The following is a 27,289-nucleotide window of genomic DNA, read 5'->3' on the forward strand; positions in this document are numbered from 1 at the left end:
TGGTATCAAAGAGGAAGGGAAAATAACTGCATGAGTGTTAGTCAGGGATGGGAAAATGCAGAAGTTAAAACAGACAGAGACACACTTGTGAATTAAATCGTAAGTAGAAGTGCAGCCAGTCTTCTTGTAGCTTGTTTGGCATTATGGTAGTGTGTCCAGAGCTTGGTTTCAATGTGGATCATGGCTACCTGGAGGGGCTGGTTCGAGGAATGAAGGCTGGGATTCTGACTCGCACTGACTATCACAATCTGGCCCAGTGTGACACACTTGAGGGTAAGAAGTTACATCATATAATGTCATTTTATCATGATTTTTAGTTTTGCAAATGAGTGTCTCTCAGTAATTCCCTGTGTGTGTGTGTGTGTGTGTGTGTGCGTGTGTGTGTGTGTGTGTGTGTGTGTGTGTGTGTGTCAAGAGTGGCTGCAATTGAGTACTGACAGGGATGAGCTTATCTGTCAATGTCAATTCCATGTTTCAAGAAGATAATCTGATTTGTCATGAGCGCATCAAAAAAACATCCATTTTGGTTATTGAGAGAATAAAAAACTGCATTTGTGTGTGTGTGTGTGTGTGTGTGTGTGTGTGTGTGTGTGCGTGTGTGTGCAGAGTGTGTGTATTGTTGGTCATCGTCAGCTGTTCCTCACAATGGAAGCAATGAGTTATGCCAATTTTGTCGACAGCCAGAAATAGCCATGTGTCAATGTGCAAAATATAACTCACCCCCTCCTGATTTCTGGAGACTGCAGCAGGTCATTCACATTTTACTCAGCATGGATGTTGCTATGGAAATAACAGAGAGCAGCAGTTAGCAGAGCCAGCCTCCACTGCACTACCTGTGATGTGTGTTAGCTGAGTGAAGAAAGAGAGGAGCAGAGTACAAACGCCTCTGTGATTATGAGTGTTCTACAGTATTGTAATAATACATGGTACAAGTGTTTGTCCACTACTTCAAAGTCAAAAGTCACTGCTCCACCAAATAAAAATCTGCTCAAAGATCGTAGGCCAATCACTTGAGAAACTCTATGAATCAGCCTACCATAATAACATATTAAGGCTGGCCAATAACATCGTCTCTGACCCCAATCACGTCCTGAACAGCGAATACAAACTGTTACCATCAAATCGGAGATATAGGGTTCCACGATTTAATAGGGTTAGACTGAAACACTCTTTTGTACACCAGTCAATCCTAAAATTAAATATAGAGCTTAATCCCAGATCAAATGTACGTTGAAGGGCCTTGAATATTGTCTTTTGTGATTGTAATTATATGTTGAATGTATGTATCTTTGTGTCCTGTCTTAATTTTTGTCTTTTCTGTGATGTTGCAAATGGAGCTACTGTGATGCAAGAAAAATTTCAGACTGGATCTGACAATAAAGTATTATCATCATCATCATTATCATCATCATCATCAGTAATCTCTCCTCTCCTCTTCTCTCCTCTCCTCTGTGCAGACATGAAGCTTCACCTGCAGAGTACAGACTATGGCAGCCTGCTGTCCTCCGGTGAGAACCTGACTGTGTCCCTGGTGGACAGCAAACTGAGGGAAAACCTAGTGGCCGAGTTCAGCTGCCTGCGCTCCACCGCCCTGCTGCCCCTCTCCACCTTCCTTGACTATATCACGTACGTTATGGCATCATAACATCACTCTCAGCTTCTCTGGACACATCGATTTACCACTTCATATCATTAAGTTCAATTATACTTTTCATTTAGGGCTCACTATCTGTTAAGATGTATTTTGTAACACATTTGTTCTTAACCGGTTAGGATCAACTCAGATCATGGGATGGAAATGGGTGCTACAGAGACCTACAGTATACCTTGTACACAGTAGTGACTCCACAGCAGACATCTGAGTGGCTCTTGGAATCATTCCAGAGTCCACATTTATAGATAGATAGATAGATAGATAGATAGATAGATAGATAGATCATTTTTTATTTACGTGTCACTCCTCAACATACAGGACAAACAGGGCAACAAACACAGTACAGTAAAAAAAAAAAAAAAAAAAAAAAAAAAAAGGTTGAGGACCACTCATTAAGAGTTATGAGACACGGCTAAAAATAATACACATAGAAAAAAAATACTAGAATATATATATATACAGTATATAAGTATATATATATATATGGGTTAGGGTTATGTATATATATATGTATATATACATATATACGTACACACAAATATACACACACATAAGTACATACATTCGTACAAATACATTGATACACATATACATACATACACACACACACACACACACAACATAGAAGTCATATTACACACACACAAACACAAAAAAACAAAACAATCTTAGTATTGCATTATAAAATTTAGACACTCATGAATGAACGTCTTCTGTTAAGGATGAGGTGGCAAGCTTTGGCACATTCGTTGATACAGTATTTACCAGCAAAAACTACACACAATTTATTTAAATCATCGTACTCATTAAAATTTGCAACATGGTTTGAAAGTTGAAAAAATAATTCAGAACGAATGTCTGTATAGAGTTCACAGTGTAAGAGTACATGGGCTTCTGATTCAATAGAACCATTATTACACAGGGGACAGAACCGTCTATCGGCTGGGTGTTTGTGTACCTACCAGTTTCTATAGCTAAAGGTGCAACTCCACATCTGAATTTAGCAAAGGCGCTTCTGTGCTGCCTTGATAAGATACTTTGCACATATGGCTCTGTATCAAAAGCACTTTTAAATAGGCAATAAGTGCGCAGTTTGTTACCCTCAGGTTTATTTATTAACTGAAACCATTTATGTTCATCACTCTCTGACACTGTAATGTCAAAATTCTTTAAGTCATTTCTTGAATAGACTCTATCTGTCAAGGTGGGACATATGCAAGGAGCTAAAAAAAAGTTCTCACAGTGTACATATAATTTTTTACATTAGTCAATTGGGAAGCCCACAGAAACACACAGAGTCGACTATCAGGCATGCTACAAAGCCTCTGCCAATTCTTTAAAAAACATGACCACTGGCGTTGCCATAGAGTTTTCCAACCCATATCACCCTGTATGGCAGCAGTTGGGGTGTATTTACCAACTCCTAAATAAAATCTGCATGCTCGGTTAAAAACAGCATTAACACAAGAGTAGCTTCTGTAACCCCAAACAGCAGCAGCGTATGTCAGAATGGGTAAAACCAGAGATTCAAACAGTTTGGTAAAACATGTAAAAGGAAGGCCACCCATAGATTTACATTTGGCTATGATAGCACCCAGAGCTCTATTTGCATGCATTGCCAGATGCTTAACAGTTTTGTCAAAGTTTAGAAACTCTGTTAGAATCAGTCCCAAATATGTATACTCCTTAACGACTTCTAGTGGTGAAGGGCCACATGAAAAACCGAACAAAGTTAAGGGAGCTGATGGGTTCCTAAAATGCACCACCTTTGTTTTGTCAACATTTATGTTCAGTTTCCAATCCTGACACCAGCTATGGACAAGGTCTAACATCTCCTGTAATTCTTCTTCAGTCTCAGAGATTAAGACGATGTCATCTGCATATAAGAGGATGGATATTTTTTCCTTATCTATACAGACACCCTTACCTAAGACTTTGATTGACATAGAAAGATCATTTATGTACATAGAAAACAGAATGGGGGATAAAATACAGCCTTGTTTTACTCCAATATCAACTGGGAACCAGTCTGTAAGACAGCCATTGACACGGACACAACACTTCACCTTTTCATACATAGCAATAAGACAATTCAAAATGTTGCCATTTAGGCCCAGTAATGACAGTTTATCCCAGAGCAAGTTCTGGTCAATATGGTCAAAAGCTTTAGAGAAATCAATTAAGGAGCAGAAAGTTGGCTTCTTTAGCTTCTTCCTAGAGTCTATAATTGTGGTTAAGGTGGCAATGTGATCCAGACAACTCCGTGTCTTTCTGAACCCATTTTGTTCGTCTGCTATGATGTTGTTAGCAGTGCCTGAATTGGACCAAAAAAGGTGCCAGTACCCTAATTCAGCAGTTGCATGGCATGAGCATCGCATGTGTCTTGGACATATTTATATTTATATGCATATCTTGGTAATATATCCCACTTCAAATGTATTTTTGTATGCATTTCATTACATACAAATATAATATTGCATATATGCTACAATAAAACCAACTGAAAATGAAACAAGACTGCAGTCAGTTTAGCTGCAAAACAACTAGTCCTAACCTACCTTGCCGTTTAAAAAAAAATCAACACAGAAAAATGTGCTGGGTTAGTGCTGTAATAATATCAGAGAAAGATTACATCAGAGAAAGATTACATACTTACAAGCATACAGAAGACTGATGCAAATAGACAGAGGCCAATATTGTCTTTATATAACTGACGGACAGAGCTGTCTGTACTTTTTGGAGGTAGTGGCAACAAAGCAATATTGACCTTTTGTTGTTGACAGTCATGATATAAGAAAACTAGCATTATGTAACTTGTTACGTAGATTTATTCCTCCTTGGCACAATAACATAGCTTTCATTTGTGCTTGCACATCCTCTATTTTCTTTTCTCTCTCTATTGGCACCTGACCAGTAATGTTGATTGGACATATTGGCCTTTGATTACCATGAATTTCTTCATGATTGACACTTTAACGGCCCTGTGCTCCACTGACTGCTCTGCTCCATCAGATCAAGTGAAGAGGCAATGGCATCACTCTGCTCACAATATAAATGTATTTATTTTTTCTACACAATTAATATCATTCCATTGTCATTTTGCCCACAAAGTCCTGCATCAGAATGTAAGCCATTATATTCTTTACAATCTGCCTTTGCGAGGCAAAACGTCAGTAGAATGGTTTTAATATTGCAGAACACGTAATTGCAAGAGGCTATTTAATTTAGGGCCAGAGTGACACCTCTTCACTTGATCTATGCAGCTTTGTTTTCGGCTGCAGTTTGACTCACCGTGTGTGAGCGGAGCGCTGCCTTCAGTCTGTATGCTGTCTGCTTAAATGAAGCCCTATCAAGTCTATGGTGCACTTTTTTCATAGAGAGATACTCTCTTCATTCAACTAAGGCGTACCAGGAGGTGGCGGTACGGAATAAGAAGTAAGGGTACTCGTGTGGACAAAAATCAGAAGTGCCGGTACTCAGTACCGGTGAGTACCGGCCCATTTCAGGCACTGATTGTTAGACTCGGCCCATTCAGAGATGCGATTAAATAACACACAACAAAACAGCTTCTATTTCGTATAGGCTTTGCCCTCTAAGAGCTGTTGCTATTGGGTTTATCCCTCTCGCGCATGCACAGTCTGAAGATTTTCTTTCCCGCCACTTACGCTACAGTGGCTACACTCAGGTCCTCAACTATAGAATATACAGCGTCGGGACCTGAGCTCTGCTCCCAAAATTTCTTCAGCGATCAAGCAGTCAAGGAGAAGAAGATGAAGAAGTCGTCTCACCGTGCCGGAGGAGCTGTCCGCTTGTGTACCGCCTGCTGGACCGGCTACATCCCGCCGTCGGACCTCCATCCCCGCTGCAAGGCTTGCCTGGGCGCCGTTCACGTCGGGTTAGCGTTGACTCCGCAGGCCTCCTGCCAATTCTGTGCTTGACTGCCTGTGGAGGAACTGCAGCGGCGGGCGGACGCCTTCACGGCGCTCCAGGTGGAGGGAAGCGGCGACAGTAGCTGGGCAAGATCCTCTGCAGCAACGACTTCCCGAATATTCCAGAGGAAATCCTCAATGGCGGGCACGAGTCAGCTGGCTCGGCTCCCTCCATCTCGGGCTCTCCTCCTGATTCTCCCGTCTCCCCGTTGGGAGACCTGGAGCCTGATCTTGAGGACGGGACCCCGCAATTGCGGCTTTCCCCTTCCCCACCACGGCAAGGAGCTCCGCTGCTGCGGTCCTCTCCGCTCCAATCTGCCAGCCACATGCCGGCCGCCAAAGGACTGCACCTGCTCACGGCCTCTTAGGCGGGGATGTGTACGTCCAGGAGCCGCCGGCCAAACGCCCCCCGCTTTGGCCCAGGTTTTTGGAGCTTCAGCCCTTCAGAGAGGCGGTGTTTTCCGTCCCCGGAAAACTGCGAGCTTCGGTGGCCAGATGGGAACCTTTCACCAGGGTCCACAGGGACACAGAAAAAGGTTTTCCCTCCGTTCTGCTGCTTGAACCAAGCTTGGCGTCGATCCTCCTCCCCAAGGCTACCTTTTTTGGTAAGCGGAAACCTTCGCCGCCGACGCCGCAAGACCAAGCCTACGGCCGCCTATCTGATTGCTCGCACCAGTGTGCAGCGCAGATGACGGAGGCGCAGAAAAATATCGCCCTGTTGTCCTCGGCTGTCTCCGCCATGGCCACCAAGCCCGGGGCTTTTTCCCCAGAGTTGGCCACGAACATTGGCAAAGCGATGGCGGCTGTCCTGACTCTCGCCACGGCGACAACGGTGGCGTCGTCCAGGATCATGGCGTGGCAGACTATGGTGCAGCGGAACATCTGGCTGCACATATCTCAGCTTCCCCCTCTCATCCGACGGGAGCTGCTGGATGGTCCCATTGCCCCCGATGGGCTGTTTGGACCACTCCTCCAAAGCGCCACAGCCACCTTCAGGAAGCGGCCGAGGAAGCGGTGAGGGTGAGGAAACACACCTTTTGGGGCAGAGCTGCACCTTCGCCTCATCCGATGCACAGGGATGCTCGCCCCAAGAGGAGGCGCCCTGCACCCGCTGCTGCAGCTGCGCCCCCACGAGCACCCGCTGCGGCACCACCTCCTCCCGCCAGCGTGCACCTGGTCCGACCTGACCGCCCAGCCACCTCGCAAATAACAGTGTCAGTGGCAATGACAGGGCGCGGGGATCGTGTGTCTCGATGCAGCTGAATCAAGGAAACACAACGGCCACCCACTGTTTCCTAAAGAGCTTTTTTCCTTTCAGCCAGTCCGCCGATGCTGTCACTGAGCTTTTTGAGGTTTCTTTCACACAGACACACGCTCCCCACACAAAACAGAGGCTCGCCGCCGCACACATAAAACGCAGTGCAGCGAGCTCAACCCGAGCGAGAGCGGGCGATTTTCAAAATACTCCGCTCCCTCGCTCATTGGACCGTTCTACTGACGTCATCGTTGCCTCTCCTCAGGGACAAGCAGACGTGTGTGAGGACAGGTTTTCCCACACGGCGGCATCGGGTAGCTATGCGAGTGTGGGGGCGGGGCTTCAGATGCCGGCGGGCCATTCATTGGTCAATGCACAGAGGCTCGCCGCCGCACACACAACACAGTGCAGCAATGCTGCCCGGTCAATTCCTCACATTTTAACGAGTAATATATCCTCTACTAAAATGTGCTTCGCTGACCGTAAAGCATTACCAACCACCTCCCTCTCATTGGGGCGAGTTAGTGGTGGTATCTCAGCACGGCCTTTTTCGGACTCAGTCTTCGAGCACACGGAGCAGAACGCTGATGCTGTCATACATTCCCAGCTCCGCGGCCAACACCAGCCCTTTTCATTCCGCCCTCCCATGGGCTGTGGCGGAGAGGGCGACGAGCTGGCTGTATACCATGGCATCGGATGCTCCACAGACGTGCGCGTGCCCGCTTACAGAGCACTGCTCAGTGTGGCAAAACCTGTTACCCATGAATACATGGATGTCAAGGTTGATTTCAAAGGGCTACACGCTCCAGTTCGCCAGTCCTCCCCCCCCCCCATTTCTCGGTGTGGTGGAAATGACCATGTCATCTCAATCAGAGATAACAGCCCTGAAGGCAGAACTAGCAGAGCTTCTGGGGAAGGAAGCTATCTCTCCCGTCTCTCCAGCAGAGAAGAACGAGGGGTTTTATTCCCGCTATTTTCTCACACCAAAGAAAACAGGCGGGATGAGGCCGATTTTGGACCTGTCCCTGTTCAACAAATACATTATGAAGCTGCCTTTTGACATGTTGACAATCAGACGTGTTGGAATGCGTGCGCCCCGGCGATTGGTTTACATCCATCGACCTGAGAGATGCATATTTCCACATCCCTGTCATTCCCAAGCACAGGAAGTTTCTGCGCTTCTCCTTCCAGGGAATCCAATACCAGCACAACCGGTTACCATTCGGTTACTCTCTAGCTCCATGCACCTTCTCCAAGTGTATGGAAACGGCGCTGGAGCCATTACGCAGAAAAGGGATCAGGGTTTTGTTCTACCTAGATGACCTAATCCTTATGGCTCACTCCCAGGAGAAAGCTGCACTCCACACTGGAAGTTGTACAGCATCTGCAAACACTGGGTTTCACCATGAACTGGCAAAAGAGCTCTCCGCTCCCCACCCAGTCGTTAATTTACCTGGGTGTGGATTTGAACTCCGCCACCATGAGAGCAAAGCACGTGGTGGTCCCCTTGGGACTCCTCCACATGAGGAAAATTCAGAGATGGTTCAGTTGCCTGCGTCTCGACCCAATAGGGCACAGAAGATGCATGCTGTCCATCCCTCCCTCACTGCAGTCAGACCTGACATACTGGAAAACCCCTTGTGTCCTGTCGACAGGAGTTCCCCTCGGGAGAGCGACGTCACACATATCGGTGTACACAGACGCGTCTCTTTCCGGCTGGGGAGGGATGTGCGAGTCTCACGTTGTGGGGGGAAAATGGGAGAATCCTCCTTCCCTCCACATAAACTGTCTGGAACTGTCCACGGTGCTCAAAGTGCTAAAGCACTTTGTTCCGATGCTGACGAACAGGCATGTCGTAGTGAGGACAGACAACATGACAGCAGCAGCATACATCAACCGTCAGGGCGGTGTGCGCTCAGCCCAGCTGCTGGAGATAGCCAGGAGCCTCTTGCTGTGGTCTCAGAGACACCTGCTCCCCATCAGAGCGGTGTACATCCCAGGGGTACAGAACCGCGCTGCGGACTTGATGTCTTGCAGCGGTCCCTCCCACAATGAGTGGAAACTGAGTCCCACACTAGTTGTGGGACAGGTTCGGGAAGGCGAAGGTGGATCTGTTCGCCTCACGAGAGAATGCGCAATGCGCACTGTGATTCTCCATGAACGCATGAGACAATCCTCCACTGGGAGTGGATGCCTTCTCTCACCGGCCGTGGCCCAGGGCTCTCCTTTATGCATTTCCCCCAGTTCCCCTGATTTCTCGCCTCTTAGCGTGCATTCAGGAGGAGAACCTAGCGGTTATTCTGGTGGCACCAGAACGCACGAGCGCGCCTTGGTTCCCAATCATGGTGCAGCTGTTGGCGGGGAAACCGTGGCAGACACACTGTCACAGCTGGACGGTGTGATCCTCCACCTCCCGGTAATAGGCCAACAACTGTGGGCCTGGCCGCTGAACGGGAGCGCTTGGAAAGGTTAGGTCTGCCCCCTGCGGTGGTGCGCACTATCCAAGGTGCGAGAGCCCCTTCTACTACAGCGTGTTACGCGGGTAGATGGTCTGCTTTTCAGCGCTGGTGTGTGGAGAGAGGCTCAGATCCCACGTCGTGTCCTCTGCCTCTCGTGTTAACCTACCTTCAGACGCTGGTAGATAACGATTTGGCTCCATCTACAATCAAAGTGTATGCTGCAGCCATTTCATCCTACCACGAGGGCTATGGAGAGAGATCAGTTTTCGCGCATCCCTTGGTGAAGGGATGTTTGTTAATTACAGAGGGCATTCACAAGGCTCGGCTCTGTCAAAACAACGTCTGTCGCACTGGTTGTGTGATGTCATCACACAAGCCTACAATGCGGCGGGAGCCAAGCCGCTGCAGGGCATCCGGGCGCACTCCACGAGAGCCTTGTCATCATCTACGGCCCTCCTCAGAGGGATGGCGGTGGCAGACATCTGCGCAGCGGCATCTTGGGCTTCTCTGTGCCCTTTCATCCGTTTCTATGCGCAATGTTTCTGAGTCTTCCCTGACTCATTCAGTCTTAAACGTGCTAGACCGCAGATGACGCATTGTCAGATCTGGCGTTTTTACGCACATGCCAAACGGTGCGCCCCCAATCCAATCATCACGGATTAGTGGGCTGCATGAGGGATCATTACGATACGTAATCAATGTCTCACATTCTGTAACGGCAGTGTTGTGTGGAGCGAGTGTTCTATCACTCGCCTTTTTTCCACACAAGGTTGACATGAGGTCAACCATGGCACAGCCGGTGTTTTCCTGCCTTATTACGCTTCGCATTATAGGGTTGTGAACAGGTGTGTGTTACCTGCTTGAGGTCCTTGGTGTCTCAGTGTGTATTGACTACATCAGCTTCGCCCTTAACCCAATAGCGACAGCTCTTAGAGGGCGAAGCCTATACGAAATAGAACGTTAGTTATGTTACCATAACTCCAGATTCTATGAGTATAGGCGTAGCCCTCTAACACTTAGGCCCCCTGCTCCACCGACATTGGTCGAAGAAATTACTGGCTTTTGGGAGAAGAGCTCTGGTCCTGACGCTGTATATTCTATAGTTGAGGACCTGAGTGTAGCCACTGTAGCGTAAGTGGCGGGAAAGAAAATCTTCAGACTGCGCATGCGCGAGAGGGATAAACCCAATAGCGACAGCTCTTAGAGGGCTACGCCTATACTCATAGAATCTGGAGTTATGGTAACATAACTAACGTTATACACAGCAGAGGTCAAAGTAATGCCCCGATAGTTCAGAGGGATTCTTTTATCTTTTCCCCCAGCTTTAGGGATGGGATTGATGATCCCATATTTCCACATCTCTGGGGTCACACCATGTAGAAAACAATGATTAAAAAGCTTATGCAGGATATTCAGTGCATTACCATTTTTCAGCACATCAATTGGTAACCCATCGTAGCCATAAGCTTTACCTTTCTTAGCTGTTTGAAGAACTTTTACAATCTCATACTCACTAATATGCTGGTTCAGGGGGAGTCAGGGTTAGTGTGTGCATTAACTCTGATCTGGGTCCTGGAGTCACTACGATGGGTGGATTGAAACAGGCCGGCAAACTCATTTTTCCAAGTCTCTAAAATAGTTTTTTTGTCAGTCTGAATAGACCCATCAGGCCCCAGGACCTCCCAGGGGATGTGGTGGTGGCGTTTGCTACCAACACCAAGCTGGTTAACATGTCGCCAGAAGGCCCTTGGGTCAGTGCTCTCGAATTCTTGAATATTTTCCTGCTGTAGTCTCCAGTGGTGCCTTTTAGCAGCTTGGACTGATCGGTCAAGCAGCCTCTGTACATCCCTCATTGCAGCTTTGGCCCGCACCTTTACAGGACCAGGAGGACAAGATGTCCATTCCTTCTGGATGTCCCAGACTATCTGTAGATTCTCTAAACTAGGACATATGTTGCTGTAACTCTTTTCTGTGACCTGTTCCCATGTCAGCACATTCTGTGCGTCCTTGGAAGATACATAAAGACCAGCTCAAATCTATTCTCCTTTGAAGAAGTGTATGTAGCCTACGTGCTGTGTGCATCTCTTCCTCTCATGAGACTCCTTTTAATAAATATATACTCAAGTAAGACGAACCTCTTTTTCCTCAACAAATTGGCGTCCACCAGACTTTTTTTAATCCTCTTCTTTTTGTTTGAGCGACCATGTTGAATAGTGATGTCCCTGTGGGGGATCTGTTCTCGCATCTCCTGTTTTACAATGTCACAAAACTGTGCATACACAGAGTCCACAGTAAGCTGATTAGCTGCTGAGGCCTCTAACTGTGCTACACAGTCCTTCAGTGCTGCTTGACATGTGTCACTTGACAAGAAATTGTCAGGAATACTGGACAGATTAAAAGTGGTAAATGAGACCCTCTGCTTTTCCCTCTGGTAGGCTGGCTGGGGGGGAGGTGTTGACAGTGCTGGAAGAGCCATGGAACATGTAAGACAGGAGTGGTCTGGGATTACCCGGGATGTATCAATAATAGACACACAGCCTGCCTGTGTAAAGAGGTCCCTGCTCCTAATTATATTAAAATTACCAAACCAGTCCAAATTTTCATAGGGGAACCAGTATATAATCAACAACTGATAACCCCTTGATTGACACACATGTAAAGTCATTATTGCAGTAGTTTCTCCCATTTAGAATACAACAATTTGCACTGATAAGAAACTGGATAAGCAACATAAGAGTTTGATGAGACGTCCACTATATTCCGTTCTCCAATGGCATCCACCCCCTCAATATAATCCTGAGCATTTGCACACTGGCTGTTGAAGTCTTATGAAGAAGGGACCAAGTTTCTGGAATCTGTAGACATTTGTCAGAAGGTTCTCATAGAAGTCTGCTGCATCCACCTGCCTGTGGAGTTGGCTGGGGGTAGATAGCAGACAGCCACAGAGAACTATGTAGGTGGGGTTTAGCAGTCAGTTTAATCCACAGATACCTTCCACAGAGTCATCAAGAGTTTCACAATGATAGTCCATACATATTCGGTCACTAATAAATATGCCCACTCCGCCTGATCCAGAACGCGCCCGAAGATGAAGTTTGGTCCTGTTTTGTCCAAACCAGCTGTATCCAGTAACGGATGCAACTTGAGGTCCAGTCAGATGCGTTTCTGCCACTCCTATTATATCCAAACCAAGGTGGTGTATACACTGTGAACGTGTCTTATTATTACCTCCGCCAAGGAGGTTATGTTTTGGGTGCCGTTTGTTTGTTTGTTTGTTTGTCTGTCTGTTTGTCTGTTAGCAGGATTACGGAAAAACTACTGGCCCAATTTTAATGAAACTTCGTGGAAGGGTGTAGCATGGGCCAAGGAAGAACCTATTACATTTTGGAGCGGATCCGGATCCGACTCACGAACAAGCAATAACAGCACGAACCTTGGCGGATGTCTGCGCTCTCCGAGTGCCCTTCTAGTTGTCAGATGGTATGTCGGTGTTCCAGCTTTGTAAACCCGCATGAGACCTACCGCTGAGATCCAGCTTCCCCAGCCACGTTGTTATTACGAGTAGGCCTGCTTGTTTTCACAACCCGCCCCCCCGGACAGCGAGTTTATCAGTTACCCATTTCTTTTAAGATAACAAAGAAACTTGACTCGATAGCTCGCTGCTGTTTGGAGATGTCGTGATTAATGAACACCTTCTTGTATATCTTGTTTTTCTGTAGCGTTGCCTTTTTGTCCATTACAGTTTTCTTGTGATTCTGACAGCTGAATTTGGCAATTATGACTCCCGGTCTATCGCTGTGCTATTGTTTCCTTTCTGCTGTCACACACTCTATATCTTTATCTATTTTCAACCCATCTTTAATTAGACAGTTCACAGAGTGTAGTGTGACTTCATTTTCTTTGTGTGGGAGATTTCTAATTACCACATTCAGCGCAATGTCTCCTACGCCACCAGATTCACCTGCCGCACTAGAGCCCCCGTTTTCTAAAACTTTCAGTCGCGCATCAAGTTCACCAACCTCGGAGTCCAACAGAGACTCTGTGGGGGGGAGATTCTTCCATGATCGCCTCCAGGTTAGAGACGCGGGTGAATAAGTCCACAATGTCTTCCTTAAATTCTTGTCGAATAAGCTCCATCTTCTCTCTGATGGCAGCGGCTATTTTATCAGCAATAGTGTCCTCCAAACTTTTAATGTTTTTGGAGATTCTCCGTTCCATGCTTTCGATTGCTTGTAGTGTATTGATGTCATCATGGTTATTTGATTCATCCTCTTTATATGTTGATTCATCCGCTTTATATGTTGACTTCAATAATCTATTAACTATTTTGGATTCAACAGGTGTAGTTAAAAAGGTCCATAGTTGCTGTAATTCATCTGATGTCTTAAAAAGGCTTTGGAGAATCCTGACCTGGCTTTGAATCCTGAGAAACAGGTTAATCCAAAATAAATTGGAATTGATATTATGTATCCTACTTCCTAAGCAAAGCGTTACACATCATTTCAATAACAGTAGGATGCCTGTATAAATCTATCATAATCTACTTTGCTGTTTTGGCAGCAGAGATTATTAATACAGGAAAATGTAAAATGGCTGGCAGTGAAAACACCTGGGCCCTGTTCTATGTCAGTTTCCAAAACCGCATCCGGTGCTAAGGTACTGAGTGTCCCTGCCCCCACACACTATAAGTTACATATGCTCTAGTTTTCATACCAGGATCTGGCCAAGTTGTTGACCATGTAAGATTGTTGATTGGATTACTCATTTCTTCCCTCTAATCCTCCAACTCTCCAACCATGTCGCATTGTTTCCTGCTTCTTTCCAACCAAAAACTGTGGTTTAGATACATAAAGACCATCTGTCTAATTTTGTGATCAAGTTAACAGAGATTTTTTTTTTATTGTTTGCATCAGTTGCAGTGATTGAAATAAATAGCTGCAGTGTGGGTTTATGACTTGCCAAATCTACTGGAAAGCATACTCTTGAAGCTTGATCAACACGCAGCAAGGTCTCTATCCTCCTCATGCAGTTCGCTGCATTCAAAAATCCTCCTTTCACTAAGCATCTGTGTGCTCAATTTTACAGTTACAGCGCTCAAAACTATGGCATATGTGAAGAAAAATGCACCCTTAAGAAGGCTAAAAGATAACAGCAAATGCCACAAAAATAAAGAACAGGACATTCTGTTCTCTGTGTTTCCTTGTTGCCATAGCTACAGCTACATGATTGACAATGTGGTGATGCTGATCACCGGGGCCCTGAAGCAAAGGGATGTGGCGGAGCTGCTCCCACGGTGCCACCCATTAGGTGCCTTCGACCAGATGGCAGCGGTGGGCATCGCCCGCACCCCCACCGAACTCTACTCAGCCATCCTGGTGGACACACCGCTAGGTAACCAAACCACTTCTGGATTCTGCCTTTGTGGGTTTCTCAAAGACACTCAGTCAGAAAATGATTTAGAAATGCTACACACACAGTCGTTGCCGGTCACTAGTGATAATTAACAGTGGTAATGGAAGGCCGTCCTCTGCTGCACACATGGGGCCTCTGCGTAATCCTGAGACTTAGCTCAATAAACAATGAGGGTGGCTGGACTGCTGAGTTGGCCGGGTATCTGCTATCTACATTTATAGTGTGTGACTTGGTAGGGTGCAGATGTAGTGTGTAACTTAGTGTTCTGAATAGAAAGGAATATTGATGGTAGTGTGTACTGTAAAGTACACACTACACTACACTGTTGGTAACAAACAGCAGTGTAGTGGACTTGGGTCTGCTGAGGCAAAGAGGCAGGCGTTTCTGAGAGGCTGGAATACACTGTTTTCTATGGTACTCATTTGCATGGTACTATATCATTCTGTTAAACTCTGAATTGGGCCTCCATATGAATGCTCACCTTGGATGATGGCACAAGGGATAGTAACATCATATCCTGTGTATTGATAAAAGTCACTAAAGCTCTACTATGCAAGCAATACTGATGAAATTCTTTGAAGCAGTTTGACAGCTCTACTGGGCAAGACAGTCCATCTATTCAACAGCGGGGTAAACAATGCTATACAACACAGAGATATGATCAAATGGCCCACTGTGATGTTGTTTGTGCGGCAGCTCCGTTTTTCCAGGATGCTGTATCTGAGTCCAACTTGGACGAGATGGGAGCTGAGATCCTGAGAAACAAACTGTACAAGGTGACTATAAGGAGCCCACATTATCACTATACCCATCAGGTGGCGTGAATTCCATTACATGACATGATGTCTCCGTGTGTGTGTACATATACATACTTAAGTATAAAGTCTACTATTGTGTTGTGCATGTGTGTCTGTATAACTACCAAAAAGGTCTAAAATGGGTGGGACTGACATACAGTGAACACAAATTTTTAAATGGTGCAGTGAAAGGTCAAGTCTTTTTCCAATTAGAACTGACCTTTGCTTCTTTTTTTTCAAGGCTTATTTAGAGTCTTTCCACTCATTCTGCAAGAATATTGGTGGAGCCACAAAGGATATTATGTGTCCTGCCCTGGAGGTACTGCAATCATTTCCTCTGCGTTGGCTGGTTACATTAAGACCATATGACGAATGTATTCTTCAGTTTTCATATATATGTGATTTTCCGCTGCAAATGGACTTCAGTCTGTGGACTCAATCTTACGTCTTATGTCAGTATTACCTGTGTGTGTGTGTGTGTGTGTGTGTGTTTGTGTGCTGCAGTTTGAGGCGGACAGGCGGGCCTTCATCATTACAGTGAACTCCTTCGGGACAGATCTCACTGGTGCAGATAGGAGTACACTGTACCCGTCTTGCGGCAAACTTCACCCCGAGGGACTGCGGCTGCTGGCCCAGGCAGAGGACCATGAGCAGGTCAAAGCTGTGGCCGACTGCTACCCGGTAAGTCTGGACTCAGCTGCGAGGACCCAATTATGACAGGTGCTGTGTCATTACCGTATAAACTCAGAGAGATGATTAACATTTAAGTGAGACGTGCGGTAACTTTAATCTAAACCTGCCCTCTAGGACTATAAAATCATTTTTGACGAGCCTGAGCCAGGATCAAATTCCAGGACTCTGGAGGACAGATTCTTTGAGCAAGAGGTAAAGTAACTTTGTTGTCTCTCAATAAGAGTGTAGTGTCCCGTGTACAGCTGCACCTCCTAGAGGTGCTGGCAAAATGCAGGAAAAATCATCATACACTTAATCACCCATAGAGAAATTTATTTCAAATGATTTCTTTTTACATTTTCATAATGCAAGTAAAAACATTTAGATCAAACGTCACATTTCTACTTTGTCAAGTTCACTCATCAGCGTGGTAATGCAATAGAAGGGTGGCTTGCTCCAAATATTTTTATTGGCATTATGAAAAATTCAAAAGATAAATAATTTGACGGCCTATGGGTGAATAATGTTGTGGATCTTTATATACCATCATTTCTATAGAGCTGAAACAGCACATACCAACTGCAAACAGAAAAAATCACATTTTCAAGTCGACTGATGTATGTCTGTCTGCTTGTACGTCAGCCCATCTTTCTACCTATGTGTGTGGCTCTGCCTGTCCCTTCATCTCTCTTCTCTTGTACAGGTGAAGCTGAACACACTTGCATTCCTGCAGCAGTTCCACTTTGGAGTATTTTACTCCTACGTCAAACTGAAGGAGCAGGAGAATCGTAATATTGTCTGGATTGCCGAGTGTGTCACACAGAGACAGAAGTCCAAGATAGACATGTACATACCCATCCTCTAGAGCAGTGATTCTCAACCTTTTTCATATCAAGGACCCTAATGTAGTCCACATTAGAGCCACAGACCCCCTTTGATGAGATTTTGTCTCTCAAACCCAAATTTGAGAATATTTTTATTGTTAGATATGATTTTGTCCAGAATTCCATGACTATCTGTATGGTAGGTAGAGAGATAACAGAGAAACTATGACCAAAACAGTCATTCTTCTACATTCTCTAATGGTGTTAACTTCTTGTAAATGAAATAATGCTGAAGTTTAACAATTCATCAATTTGCTGGAGACCCCCTGAAACTCCCTCAAGGACCCCTGTTGGTTCCCGGACCCCACGTTGAGAACCACTGCTCTATAGAACAAGCTGACTGAGCAATGACTGGGAATGCATACAACATGCATACAACATGATGTAATAAATGGACTTTATCAAATCCCATGTAAAAAATATTTGTTGATCCCTTTGATTGAAGTTGGGTTGTGAGGATGAGCTTGTTGCACTCAAGTCAGTCACCAATATCTTCAGTGTTTGTACTCAAAGGCAGATCATACAAGACAACAAACATTCTGATTAACAATAAACTACTGCAAGGATACTTGTTATAGTCAGTATTGTTCACATTCACATTATTGACACATTATCTGACATACAGCATGTCTAAACAGGACAATACTGTACATTACAGGAGGTATGAAAATACAAGACTATACAATACAGTATAAAATCAAATCAGAAATGTAAGTGCATAAGTAAAGTAATGAAGTTCAAGAAGTGGTATATAGATAGTAAATTTGTCAGCTGTAGCAGCTAGCAGATGTGGACAAAAACACTCATCCTCATCAGGTCTTCCTTCCTTCCTTCATACTTGTACTGAAACAAAAAGAAAAAACAAATAGAAAACAACGTAAAAGCCATTTTTGCCGCTATTGCGTCAATGAATTTAAAACACTTGCGACATCATGAGAGTAAAGCAATACAGACAAGATACAGTGTGACTCTAATCTTGAACATCTCGGCTGTGTAATATTATGACTTACAGCATTGGACAGGGACCTCCAGTGGGATGTAGTTCTGCTGGCAGAGATGAACAAAAGCAGCTGCTAATCTACAGGGGGATCTCGATGGGCCTGGGAAAGAGCCACAATGGCTCATCTCACAAACTGACAAGAACTGGCCAGGGTCCACCTGACAGAGAGGCAGTAAACAGATGTGCAATACACATAGACATGCTGTTGGAAAAATGCAAGTCACAATGAATCACAAACAGTAATTTATCAATGACTAAAGACAAGCCATAATTCCTAAATGTATGGCTAATTCAATTACACAATTACAAATGCATTTACTTGCAGATGCACAAACCCTGGAGTGGATTTCGTCCATGCCAATCACAAGCTCATGCCAGGCAGGGAACCAACAGTAACCTTAGTACGGGTTCTTTCAGCTGAAAATATGGACATTTGTGTTGCAGTGTTTCTTCTTCTTCTGAAAACGAAGTTCGATTTGTTTTATATTCAGGGAAAAATTGTTTAGTTGTGCCTATTTGGATATTTTTCCTAGACCAGGCCGCAAGAGAAGTGACGAGATCAAGTTGGTATCATCAACAGAAAGAACAGGATGCATTGATGAAGATGTGTGATGAAGATGACTAGGCCATTAATGCAGACCAGGAACAAACACGCGGGACACCACGTTATTGGCGCCCTATCCAGTGTCCACTCATTTACAACTACTAATTGTTTCTTGCCAAGAAAGTAATTATGGGGCCAGCTGTAAGTTAGTCCAAGGAGGCTGTAGAGTGCTAATTTGTAAAGTTCAATGTCATTAGTAGTGTCAATCACTTTACAACAAGTTGTAGGATAACATTTCTATGAAATAGTTCTTATTAAATCCATACTGATGATCAGACAGAAGGGGACGACAGTTGTTAAAAGCCCTTAGCTCACCTGAATTAAAGACTGAAACTACTGAAAGTAGCTTTGAGATTCTATGGAACGACTCCAGTTTGCTATGAATTTGAAAGTATATGTCAATGGTTTGATAACCATCACGACCTGCTGCTCATCTTGGCAATTTTGGCATGATTTCCTTCTCAGATCAAACCTCAGTAGAAAATAATAGCTTAGTATGACAACACTGTGATTAGTGCAAGAGGGTACAGAAAATTAGAATACATGGTGCTCAGAAAATCTGCGATGAGAATTTTTTGAGTAGATCCATGTTATGACAAAGTCTGCTCCATGTTCTGACCAATCTAACAGGAAAAAACATTCTTGTATACTTAAAGGGGTGATGAGTGAGATTTTTACTGCCCCATAGCACAAAATTACCGTGTCTGCAGTTGATTGATAGGGCTGTTGATCAATACTAATGAGCCAAGTTCTGAGATTTCTGGCTTTCAGAACTCACTGTCCTGCCCATACTCTGTTTGGAACAAAAACTCCCCGCCCATTGGAGTTTCAAGACAATTTCCTCCCCTATCTATTCCCATTTTCAACTGCTCACAAGACATTTCACCTACTAAGGCTATAAAGCCTCATTCTCAGGCCAAAAAGCAAATGGCAAAACAGTATTACTATTACAGTATTTTGCACTGCGATGTGTTACCTCTTCACTAGACATTTCTGTTAGATCTGTGCTCTACTTAGCTAGCTTACTCATCTCTATTGTGAAAAAGTGACTTTATTGTGTCAAATACGGGCAACCATCACTCAAGGAGATGGGAGGAGTGGGGGGTGTGCATTGGAAAAAAGTTCAATCCATGTTGTTGCAATTCCTACAGATTCCCAATATTGGTCGATAAAGGTAATGGATTACTTAATATCCCTTTAATTTAAGATAATGCAAGGTGCAAAACTGCTAACTGGACTCAGCTGTGCTGTTCTACTCACCACTCTGAAACAGGAACTCAGTGGAGAATCAGGGGAAGAGAATAGGAGGTCACAGTTCACTGGGCTCGTTGCTACTTTAGAACATGGCTCCGTTATGGCTGGTGATCTGATACACTCAGGCCTCATCTGGAGACACAGACAAAGGATCATCACCAGACTGCACAGGTGACAAAATGGATACTGTGATGTCAAGCGATTTCCTGCCATCCACCACCCCACACACACACACACACACACACACACAAACACACACAAACAGGATTCCCCTCTGTCTCTACTGGATGTACAAGCAGTGCCATTCTCTGCCCTACCTGCCAGCTATAGAAAAAGTCTGCCATCTTCCCAGCTTGAGATCCATCAGGCAATGGAAAATCGTTCCCTGCTTCATTGTCATTGGTCCCCAAGAGACCAGTGGACATTCCTGTATAGACATGTAAAAATGTTTTACTACATGTCATTAAAAAGTATGAAGTTAACAGCAATGAAGCTCATGTATATTGCAAATCATATGGAATCTTTCATTTTCCTACCATGCAACCATCCATCGAGAGTCAGGCTGCACACATCAAGCGACTGATCACATGACACTGACACTCCGTTTTGATTGGACACCTCCACAGTGTTTGAACCTCTTTTGATAGCCACTCCATTTTCATTGTGGAATGCGTGCGCTGCGTGGCAGTTGGCCTTCACCTGCAAACACAACCATTTTCTCCTTGGTAAATGTTCCCTTTGTGAACAACTTCTCAGAGACCTTGTCTGCAGTAATGTTTCTAATACAAAACTGCAATAATTTATTTTTCCTGGCACACACAGTAGGGAATCAGGGACAAATAGGCTGCTGGAAAGCTGGACCCCACAATGTTGCAAGAACACGATCAGCCTGCTGATCTATCACAATGCTCCTTAAATCATGCTTTCTGTCTTTACTGTTTTACTGCTGTTTGTTGGCAGCAGTAAAGCATACCTGTCCATTCTGCTGGATGCTGATGGTGCTGTTGTTCATCTCAACCACAAGGACGCGCTGCGAGTGCGGGTCTGACCCGAGCAGCAGTGTGAAGGAGGGGTCCTGGGTGACGTCTTGGGCGAGAAGGAACGGACACGAGCCTGGCAGCTCATATAGGCGCCCATCAAACGACACTACAAACTGATCTGCTACCAACAGAGCTTGGTCTGGTGGAGAGCCAGAGAGAGAGAGACAGAAAGAGAGAGAGACAGACAGACAGACGGACTTATAAGGACACAGCAAAAATATGTAAGTTCCATAGTCCTCTATTTAAGGACAGCATTAATGCACTAATGTCGCGATTTGCTTAATCCCTTCATAAAATTGCTCAAAAAAGTACAAAAACCATAAATGCAAGCCTGGCTTACGTTTGAAAGGACTGTCCATGATCCTCCTCTTGAGGCGGTACAGCTCAGCGGTGGGCCTGACAGAAGCGAGGGCCTGCAGCGGCCTCAGGAGCCACTCTTCCAAAACGACCTCCACCACTCCAGCCTCAGCCACTCTGGACCAGGCGACCCGCGGCAGGGGTGCAGCCACTAACACCGAACACTCACTGGAAAGCCAAGAACATTTTGTTCAAAATAACTTATTACAGGAATAAATTGAACAGTTCCCCTACCTCTGTCTGTCCCTGGCTCACCTTACAGTAGATTCATATAATTCACAACATTTTGAAGCTTGTGGTCACGTCACATTTCACAACATTTGTATCTCTTTATCTCTTGTTCACTGTTGGAACCAACACAGCCATAATACATCAAAAGAATATCCTTTTGACGTCCTAACCTATTGTTGTCGTATTTTTGTAAATGAGTGGAAGGATGGGATCTTTTCATCTTCCAGGTCTCAGACATGTGGAGTACCTGGGGGAGAGTTTGTAGACAGATGCCAGGCGTTTTCTGACTCCAGACAGCGCTGTTGCCAACCTGGTCTCAACCCAGTGGAAAGTCTGCTGGCCTGCCTGGTACACACACACACACACACACACACACACAAACACAGACACACACAGCCACACACAAATACATACACAAATGCGGGCATGAGCATGGACACAACCATGTGAACGCAGAAACACACACAAAAACACACACAGACACGCTGTGAAAACATCTAAAAAAATGCTTTGAATGAACCAACAGACAATCGGTCCCCAGGTGATGAATATTCAATCACAAAACGAGACACTACAAAGCATTTCCTCACCAGCTCCATGGCAGTGCTGAGGCTGGCGACGCCGGCCTGAGCCAGCGGTCTCAGCTGGGCATTCTCCAGCAGAGGAGGCAGGACCCCCGCCAGCCTGGCTGTCCACAGCGACACCGCCTGCCTCCACAAAGCCTCCAGCCTCTGGCCCGTCACATCATGGTACACGCCCGCCAGAGTGGCCAGTGGCCCTGAGGATGGGGAAGATCACTGTTTACATTTTTACATTTGAAGCATTTAGCTTCACACTCTTAGACTGATAATGAGAGCAACGGCAGAATAAGCTTCCGAGATCACCAAAGTGACAAGAAAGAAACAGTAAGGAGTGCAAGGGTCAGAGACAGAGTGTCCTGACAAAAGATGTAACACGATTCCTGTGATCATGTAAGAGAAAAGGGATAGAAAAGAAAAGAAAGGCAAAAGAGGTGATAGGTAGAAGTCCTTTTTTTTTGCTTCAAAATAAAGTAGTGGAGAAAGATGATGTAAGGCGGGGAGTAACTCTACCGTCCTGACTGGAGTACCAAGGACATTCCAACATTTAAAGCAACTGTGTTTATAAATGCACAACTGTGTCACCCTCTTCCTCTCATTGTAGCTCATATACCTGTTGTTATGTAACAGAACCTCCCCTGTAGGCTATGGAAGGAATAGACAAGAAATTATGGCTCTCTATGGCTCTCTTTCTGTCCATGAAGGGATTCTTTGCATTTTTGAGAGAGTAGAGAGTAGCGCAGAGGGCGGAGTCACCAGCTATCCAGACTCACTCCTGAGTTCCTGTTGTCCCAGCAGCGAGGCGTGCTGCAGCAGGCCGAGGAAGCGAGGCAGGCTGTCGGTCAGGATGTGGCGCAGGGGGCTGCTCCTCCACGGGGCCCACAAACCTCTCTCTCTCTGCCCCAGCAGAGCCTCCGCTCGCTGGGTAACATGAAGGGGCACAGCGCTCAGCTCCTGGAGCAACTCGCTGTCTCTAGACTGGGAAGAAAGTGCAGAAGAGAAACACAGTAGGACTATGCTGCCCATGAGTGCGGTACATCATGATGATATCTGCTGTAAAATTCTGAAGTGGATCCTTATGCCATGGCTAAGCCTAAACCAAGACTACAGCATCTGTTTAAAGTCTCCATCTACTTTGTATGTTGTGGTTACCTGCCGTCTGAATTCCATGAGGAGATGCTGTAACGTCTTGATTCTCTCCAGCAGCTTATTCCTTATCTGAGAGCTCAAGTAGTGAACTCGCGCCTGTGAAAATGTAAATATTAAGCAACTGGCTTGACAACATTTTTCCCGTTGCCATATGGTTGATTTTGATTTTGAGATGGTAAATTTAGCCCACTTTCTGTTGGCCATACCTCCACTGCAAATAGGCTCTGTGAGCAGCCATGGGCTCTCAGCACTAGGCTCTGATTGGCTGTTCCCATGGAGACGCTGCCAAGAGCCTCAGGTTTGCCTCGGTCCTCTCGTTTCTGCACATCTAAGGTCAACCTCCAATTTGTGTCCACACACACCGCTACGGTGAGGTCCTCATCGAGCCCTGAACCTACACATACACACACACACACACACACACACACACACACACACACACACACACACAATACAATACTTTGTACACATAAGTGATTCCTATTTTTACCAAGCTCAAAACTTAAACCAGACTCATGGTATATTGCACAAGTGATTCAGTATTTACCATTCCTATAACCTGCTGTGGTCTGAAGACATCTGCCCTCTAGCGTCCCGTTCAGCCACAAGTTCTCACTGCGGTCCAGCCTGGCCTGGACCTGCAGCCCGGAACCCCGGGGTGAAGACAAGGCGCTGCCCCCCACCTCCACACTCCAATTACCAATCCTTGACTACGGAGTATACACACACACACACAGTGGCAACATTTGCAGCATATAATACCATTTAATCAAATTCTAATTATGACATTTAGCAAGGAAAGCCTAAAAGGTATTAGGAAGTGCTAGCAGAAAAGCTATAGAAATGATGTAACAAACAACAGAGACCTAACTAGGTTAGTAATGAATCTCTATGGGGTCGTTGTAGTTTACCTCAGAGAAGAGGGATATGTTGGTGCCATGAACAGTAGAGGAGTTGGTGAGGGCGAGGGTGAGGCTGCATTGGTAGGGTCGTCCCGTCACTGACAGGCGAGTCTGCGTGTAAAACAGCTCCTCTCCTGAGTTCACTCTGTGGGATCCGGACCACGACAGAGTCTGAGAGACACACAGAGAGGAGAGCTGGAGGAAAGGAAATGAGCACAGCGGCACCTTGTGTGTCTGGTCTGAACCCTCTGGATAAGGAACTCGTACAGGAGGATGACGTGATGATGATGTTTATGGCATTGCAGTTTATTCAAACTCTGGTCGATCCAAAATAACAAAACATACATATATTGAACATATTGAAATGTACACACAGATTTTGAAATCCTCTGTGTCTTATTTGCTGTTGAAGTTACTGTATGTTTTTTTGTCACATTGCCTATTTGATAGACCGGTCAGCTTGAAGTCTGCCTTTCAGATCAAGAGGTTCCACTGTGGATATAAGAAAAGACACTGTTGCATTCTACTTTCTAGTCATTGTTTTTGTGAACCAAGTTGAGCATCTCTATACATGATGTTATATTCATCCATTCATTCATTTTTTTTACCCGCTTATTCCTATTTAGGGTGTTCAGCAAAACACCCTGGACAGGTCGCCAGTCCATCACAGGGCAAACGTAGATAGACAAGACAATCACACACATTCAAACCTATGTGCAATTTAGCGTCTCCAATCCACCTGACTTGAAAGTCTTGGAAATGTGGGAAACCAAAGCAGCCGGAGGAAACCCACGCGAACACGGGGAGAAAGTGCAAAAACCCCGGATGTTACAGGAGAGATAAAATAACTCAATTGTCACAGCAGAAAGAAATGACCATGGGCATATATGACAAAAGAAACTAAATACGAAGGACAGAGAGGTGTGGACTCACGGGCCGCGGGGGGCAGAGACCCAGCAGCACTGTGTGCTCCAGCCGGTCCCTGAGGTTGGTCTGGACCTTGGCCAGGAGGCTGTGTGAAGGGCAGGGAGCAGGGGAAACGTTCTCCAGCCCGGCACTGATCTGGAGACTGTGCATTCCCCTCAGACCATTCTAGACACAACACAGAAACAGACACAGAGATATTTCAAAAATCCAGACATCCTAAACTTATGTCTTTCCAGTCAGTATACATTCATGCTGATCAATTTGTCTTTAAATGAATTATGTCCATGCAGGATCTGCCTTGAAAAACTAAGACTTTCCAACACTGATATTGTTAGTACCTGGTACTTCATGCCTTGCTTGACACTCCTGTTGTCCCACCTTAGTTCAGCATTTTGGGAATATGAGTTTCCCTCCTGGCCTACTGAGACACAACCTTTAAGAGAAGAGACTACCGTCTACACACACATACACACACACACACACACACACACACACACACACAAGGCAAGGCACTTCATAAACAGTTCAGCCCACTCTGATGTAGATGTTTATGAAGAGCTTTCTATCTTGAACTTGGAGAGGGTTCACCTACCTGTCTGGATGAGAACAGAGCACACGCCTGCCCCCTGCTGGAGTTGTCCTGCCACCGTTTGTTCAGGCTGAGGGAGATATTCACCGGCACCACACTGTCCCATGACAGATGGGTCTGGGGGCACAGTAACAAAGATTTAAAAAAAAAAAAAAAAAAAAAAAAAAAAAAAAAGAAGGCACTGTGATGCTTCTACTGAAAACATCGTCCGTAACAGATGCCATGTTTCCTGTCATTGTCAAGATATTGAAACCCTACCTGCTCACTCACTGTTAGGCACTCTTGATAAGAATGTCAGATATAATGACTAAAAAAAAATCTTAACAAGTGTGCAAGTCTCAAAATCTTACTTTTCTTAAAACAAGAGGAAAGAAATCTGCCATGGAGTGAGATAATTTCACTTGTTTCCAGTACAAATCAACTTGTGTCAAGATGTTTCTGGCATCAAGTGACATTATCTTGATTCTATAGTAATCCACCTTATTTCAAGATAGTGTCACTTGTTTAAAAAAAAATTGTAATAGTAGAAAATAGTAGAAAATAGTGCAAAAATATTACCTTTAATTAATAGTCTAACTTTTAAGTCCGGAACTTGAGATGCAATGACAAAAACCTGACACTAATGTCCCAAACTCTTAAACCAATTCTGCAAAAATACAAGCACAATTTCTGCTTTTCACTCAGATTGCAATTCTAAATCAGACCTTTTGCAAAACACAACACACAATTCTGTACATTTGGCACAATCTTCATAATTAAAACCTCTTGTGTTCACATGGCTGTGCTACCTGTTTTGAGAACATGAGTCCTAGTTTGTCAAAATATGTCAAATCAATTGATAAGAACTGTTAGACTCATTACTGGGCTAAATATGCTGAGATGGAACCTTTGGTAGTGCAACATGTACATGTCAGACTGTGTGTACCTGGTGGCTGCTGCGTTGTTCCCTCTGTGAGACGTGTGAGAGCGTGTGGAGGGAGAGCCGGGACAGCGTGGAGGTGAAGGGCTGTTTCAGCTCCACCTTGGTCTCATTAATCTCCTCCGACTGGCTCCACAGGCTGAGAGCCCTGACCTTCAGATGAACAAACCGCCCAGCCTCAGTTTATGACCACAGAACACAGAAATGAAACCCTTACAGATGCTTATACTTAACATTATTTCTTTTGCTTTTATTTGAAGTACGGTAATAAAGCTCACAGAACAAAAAAAACTAAGCATTACAAAGACCCAGAAGCGCTTAAAGCCTGGCTCTACCTATACTATATAACTATATCGATTTTGTCCCAGTTCAGCAGACACTTCTTTAGATACCTCCAAATCAAACAATATGTCCAGAAGAATTTTGACTGTTTTTCAGATATAGCTGGTTGCAGCAGTCTGTTACTTCTGTCTGAAACCAATAAGAACATCTTGCCTATGCCAGACTCTAAAAGGCTTGGGGACAATGATTTAGGTGAAAATGTCAGACAATCATTGGAAGGCAGTTTAATATACACCTGCTGCATGTATGCCAGACATGAACTGATTCATCTTAATGTGGTGCTCCAGTTTGACTTCACTAATGCTAGACTTTATAGTTTTTATCCCAATATTGAC

At 44.9% G+C, this 27,289-nt stretch overlaps 2 protein-coding genes across 2 annotated transcripts; one reads left to right on the forward strand and one right to left on the reverse strand.

The window, feature by feature from the left end:
* Positions 1–97: 97 nt before the first annotated feature.
* LOC139918603 (V-type proton ATPase subunit d 1-like) lies at positions 98–17,573 on the forward strand. The gene is made up of 8 exons (XM_071908029.2): positions 98–273; positions 1,458–1,626; positions 14,510–14,688; positions 15,406–15,485; positions 15,748–15,825; positions 16,011–16,187; positions 16,314–16,391; positions 16,882–17,573. Exons 1-8 carry the CDS (start codon positions 144–146, stop codon positions 17,041–17,043), a joined length of 1,053 nt encoding a protein of 350 aa, XP_071764130.2. The 5' UTR covers positions 98–143; the 3' UTR covers positions 17,044–17,573.
* A 269-nt stretch (positions 17,574–17,842) lies between these two features.
* LOC139918609 (apolipophorin) lies at positions 17,843–20,992 on the reverse strand. Its single transcript, XM_078287636.1, has 6 exons — positions 20,894–20,992; positions 20,457–20,619; positions 20,238–20,347; positions 19,927–20,052; positions 18,089–18,220; positions 17,843–17,905 (listed from the first exon to the last, which is right to left on the reverse strand). The coding sequence occupies exons 1-6, from the start codon at positions 20,930–20,932 to the stop codon at positions 17,843–17,845; spliced, it is 633 nt and encodes a 210-aa protein (XP_078143762.1). The 5' UTR covers positions 20,933–20,992.
* Between the last annotated feature and the right edge of the window lie 6,297 nt (positions 20,993–27,289).

Source organism: Centroberyx gerrardi, chromosome 13 (genome assembly GCF_048128805.1).
Source record: "Centroberyx gerrardi isolate f3 chromosome 13, fCenGer3.hap1.cur.20231027, whole genome shotgun sequence".
In the NCBI taxonomy this organism is placed as follows: Eukaryota; Metazoa; Chordata; class Actinopteri; order Beryciformes; family Berycidae; genus Centroberyx; species Centroberyx gerrardi.

Excerpts from the sequence above, each read along its gene's own strand:
- LOC139918603 (XM_071908029.2), top strand. The coding sequence starts at position 144 with ATGGTAGTGTGTCCAGAGCTTGGTTTCAATGTGGATCATGGCTACCTG. Across the intron at positions 274-1,457 it reads CCAGTGTGACACACTTGAGG|ACATGAAGCTTCACCTGCAG; the intron begins GTAAGAAGTTAC and ends TCCTCTGTGCAG. Across the intron at positions 16,392-16,881 it reads ACAGATTCTTTGAGCAAGAG|GTGAAGCTGAACACACTTGC; the intron begins GTAAAGTAACTT and ends TCTCTTGTACAG.
- LOC139918609 (XM_078287636.1), bottom strand. The coding sequence starts at position 20,932 with ATGAACAACAGCACCATCAGCATCCAGCAGAATGGACAG. Across the intron at positions 18,221-19,926 it reads TGAGTTCCTGTTTCAGAGTG|GTGGACCCTGGCCAGTTCTT; the intron begins GTGAGTAGAACA and ends CCTCTCTGTCAG. Across the intron at positions 17,906-18,088 it reads AGAACTACATCCCACTGGAG|TACAAGTATGAAGGAAGGAA; the intron begins GTCCCTGTCCAA and ends TTTTTGTTTCAG.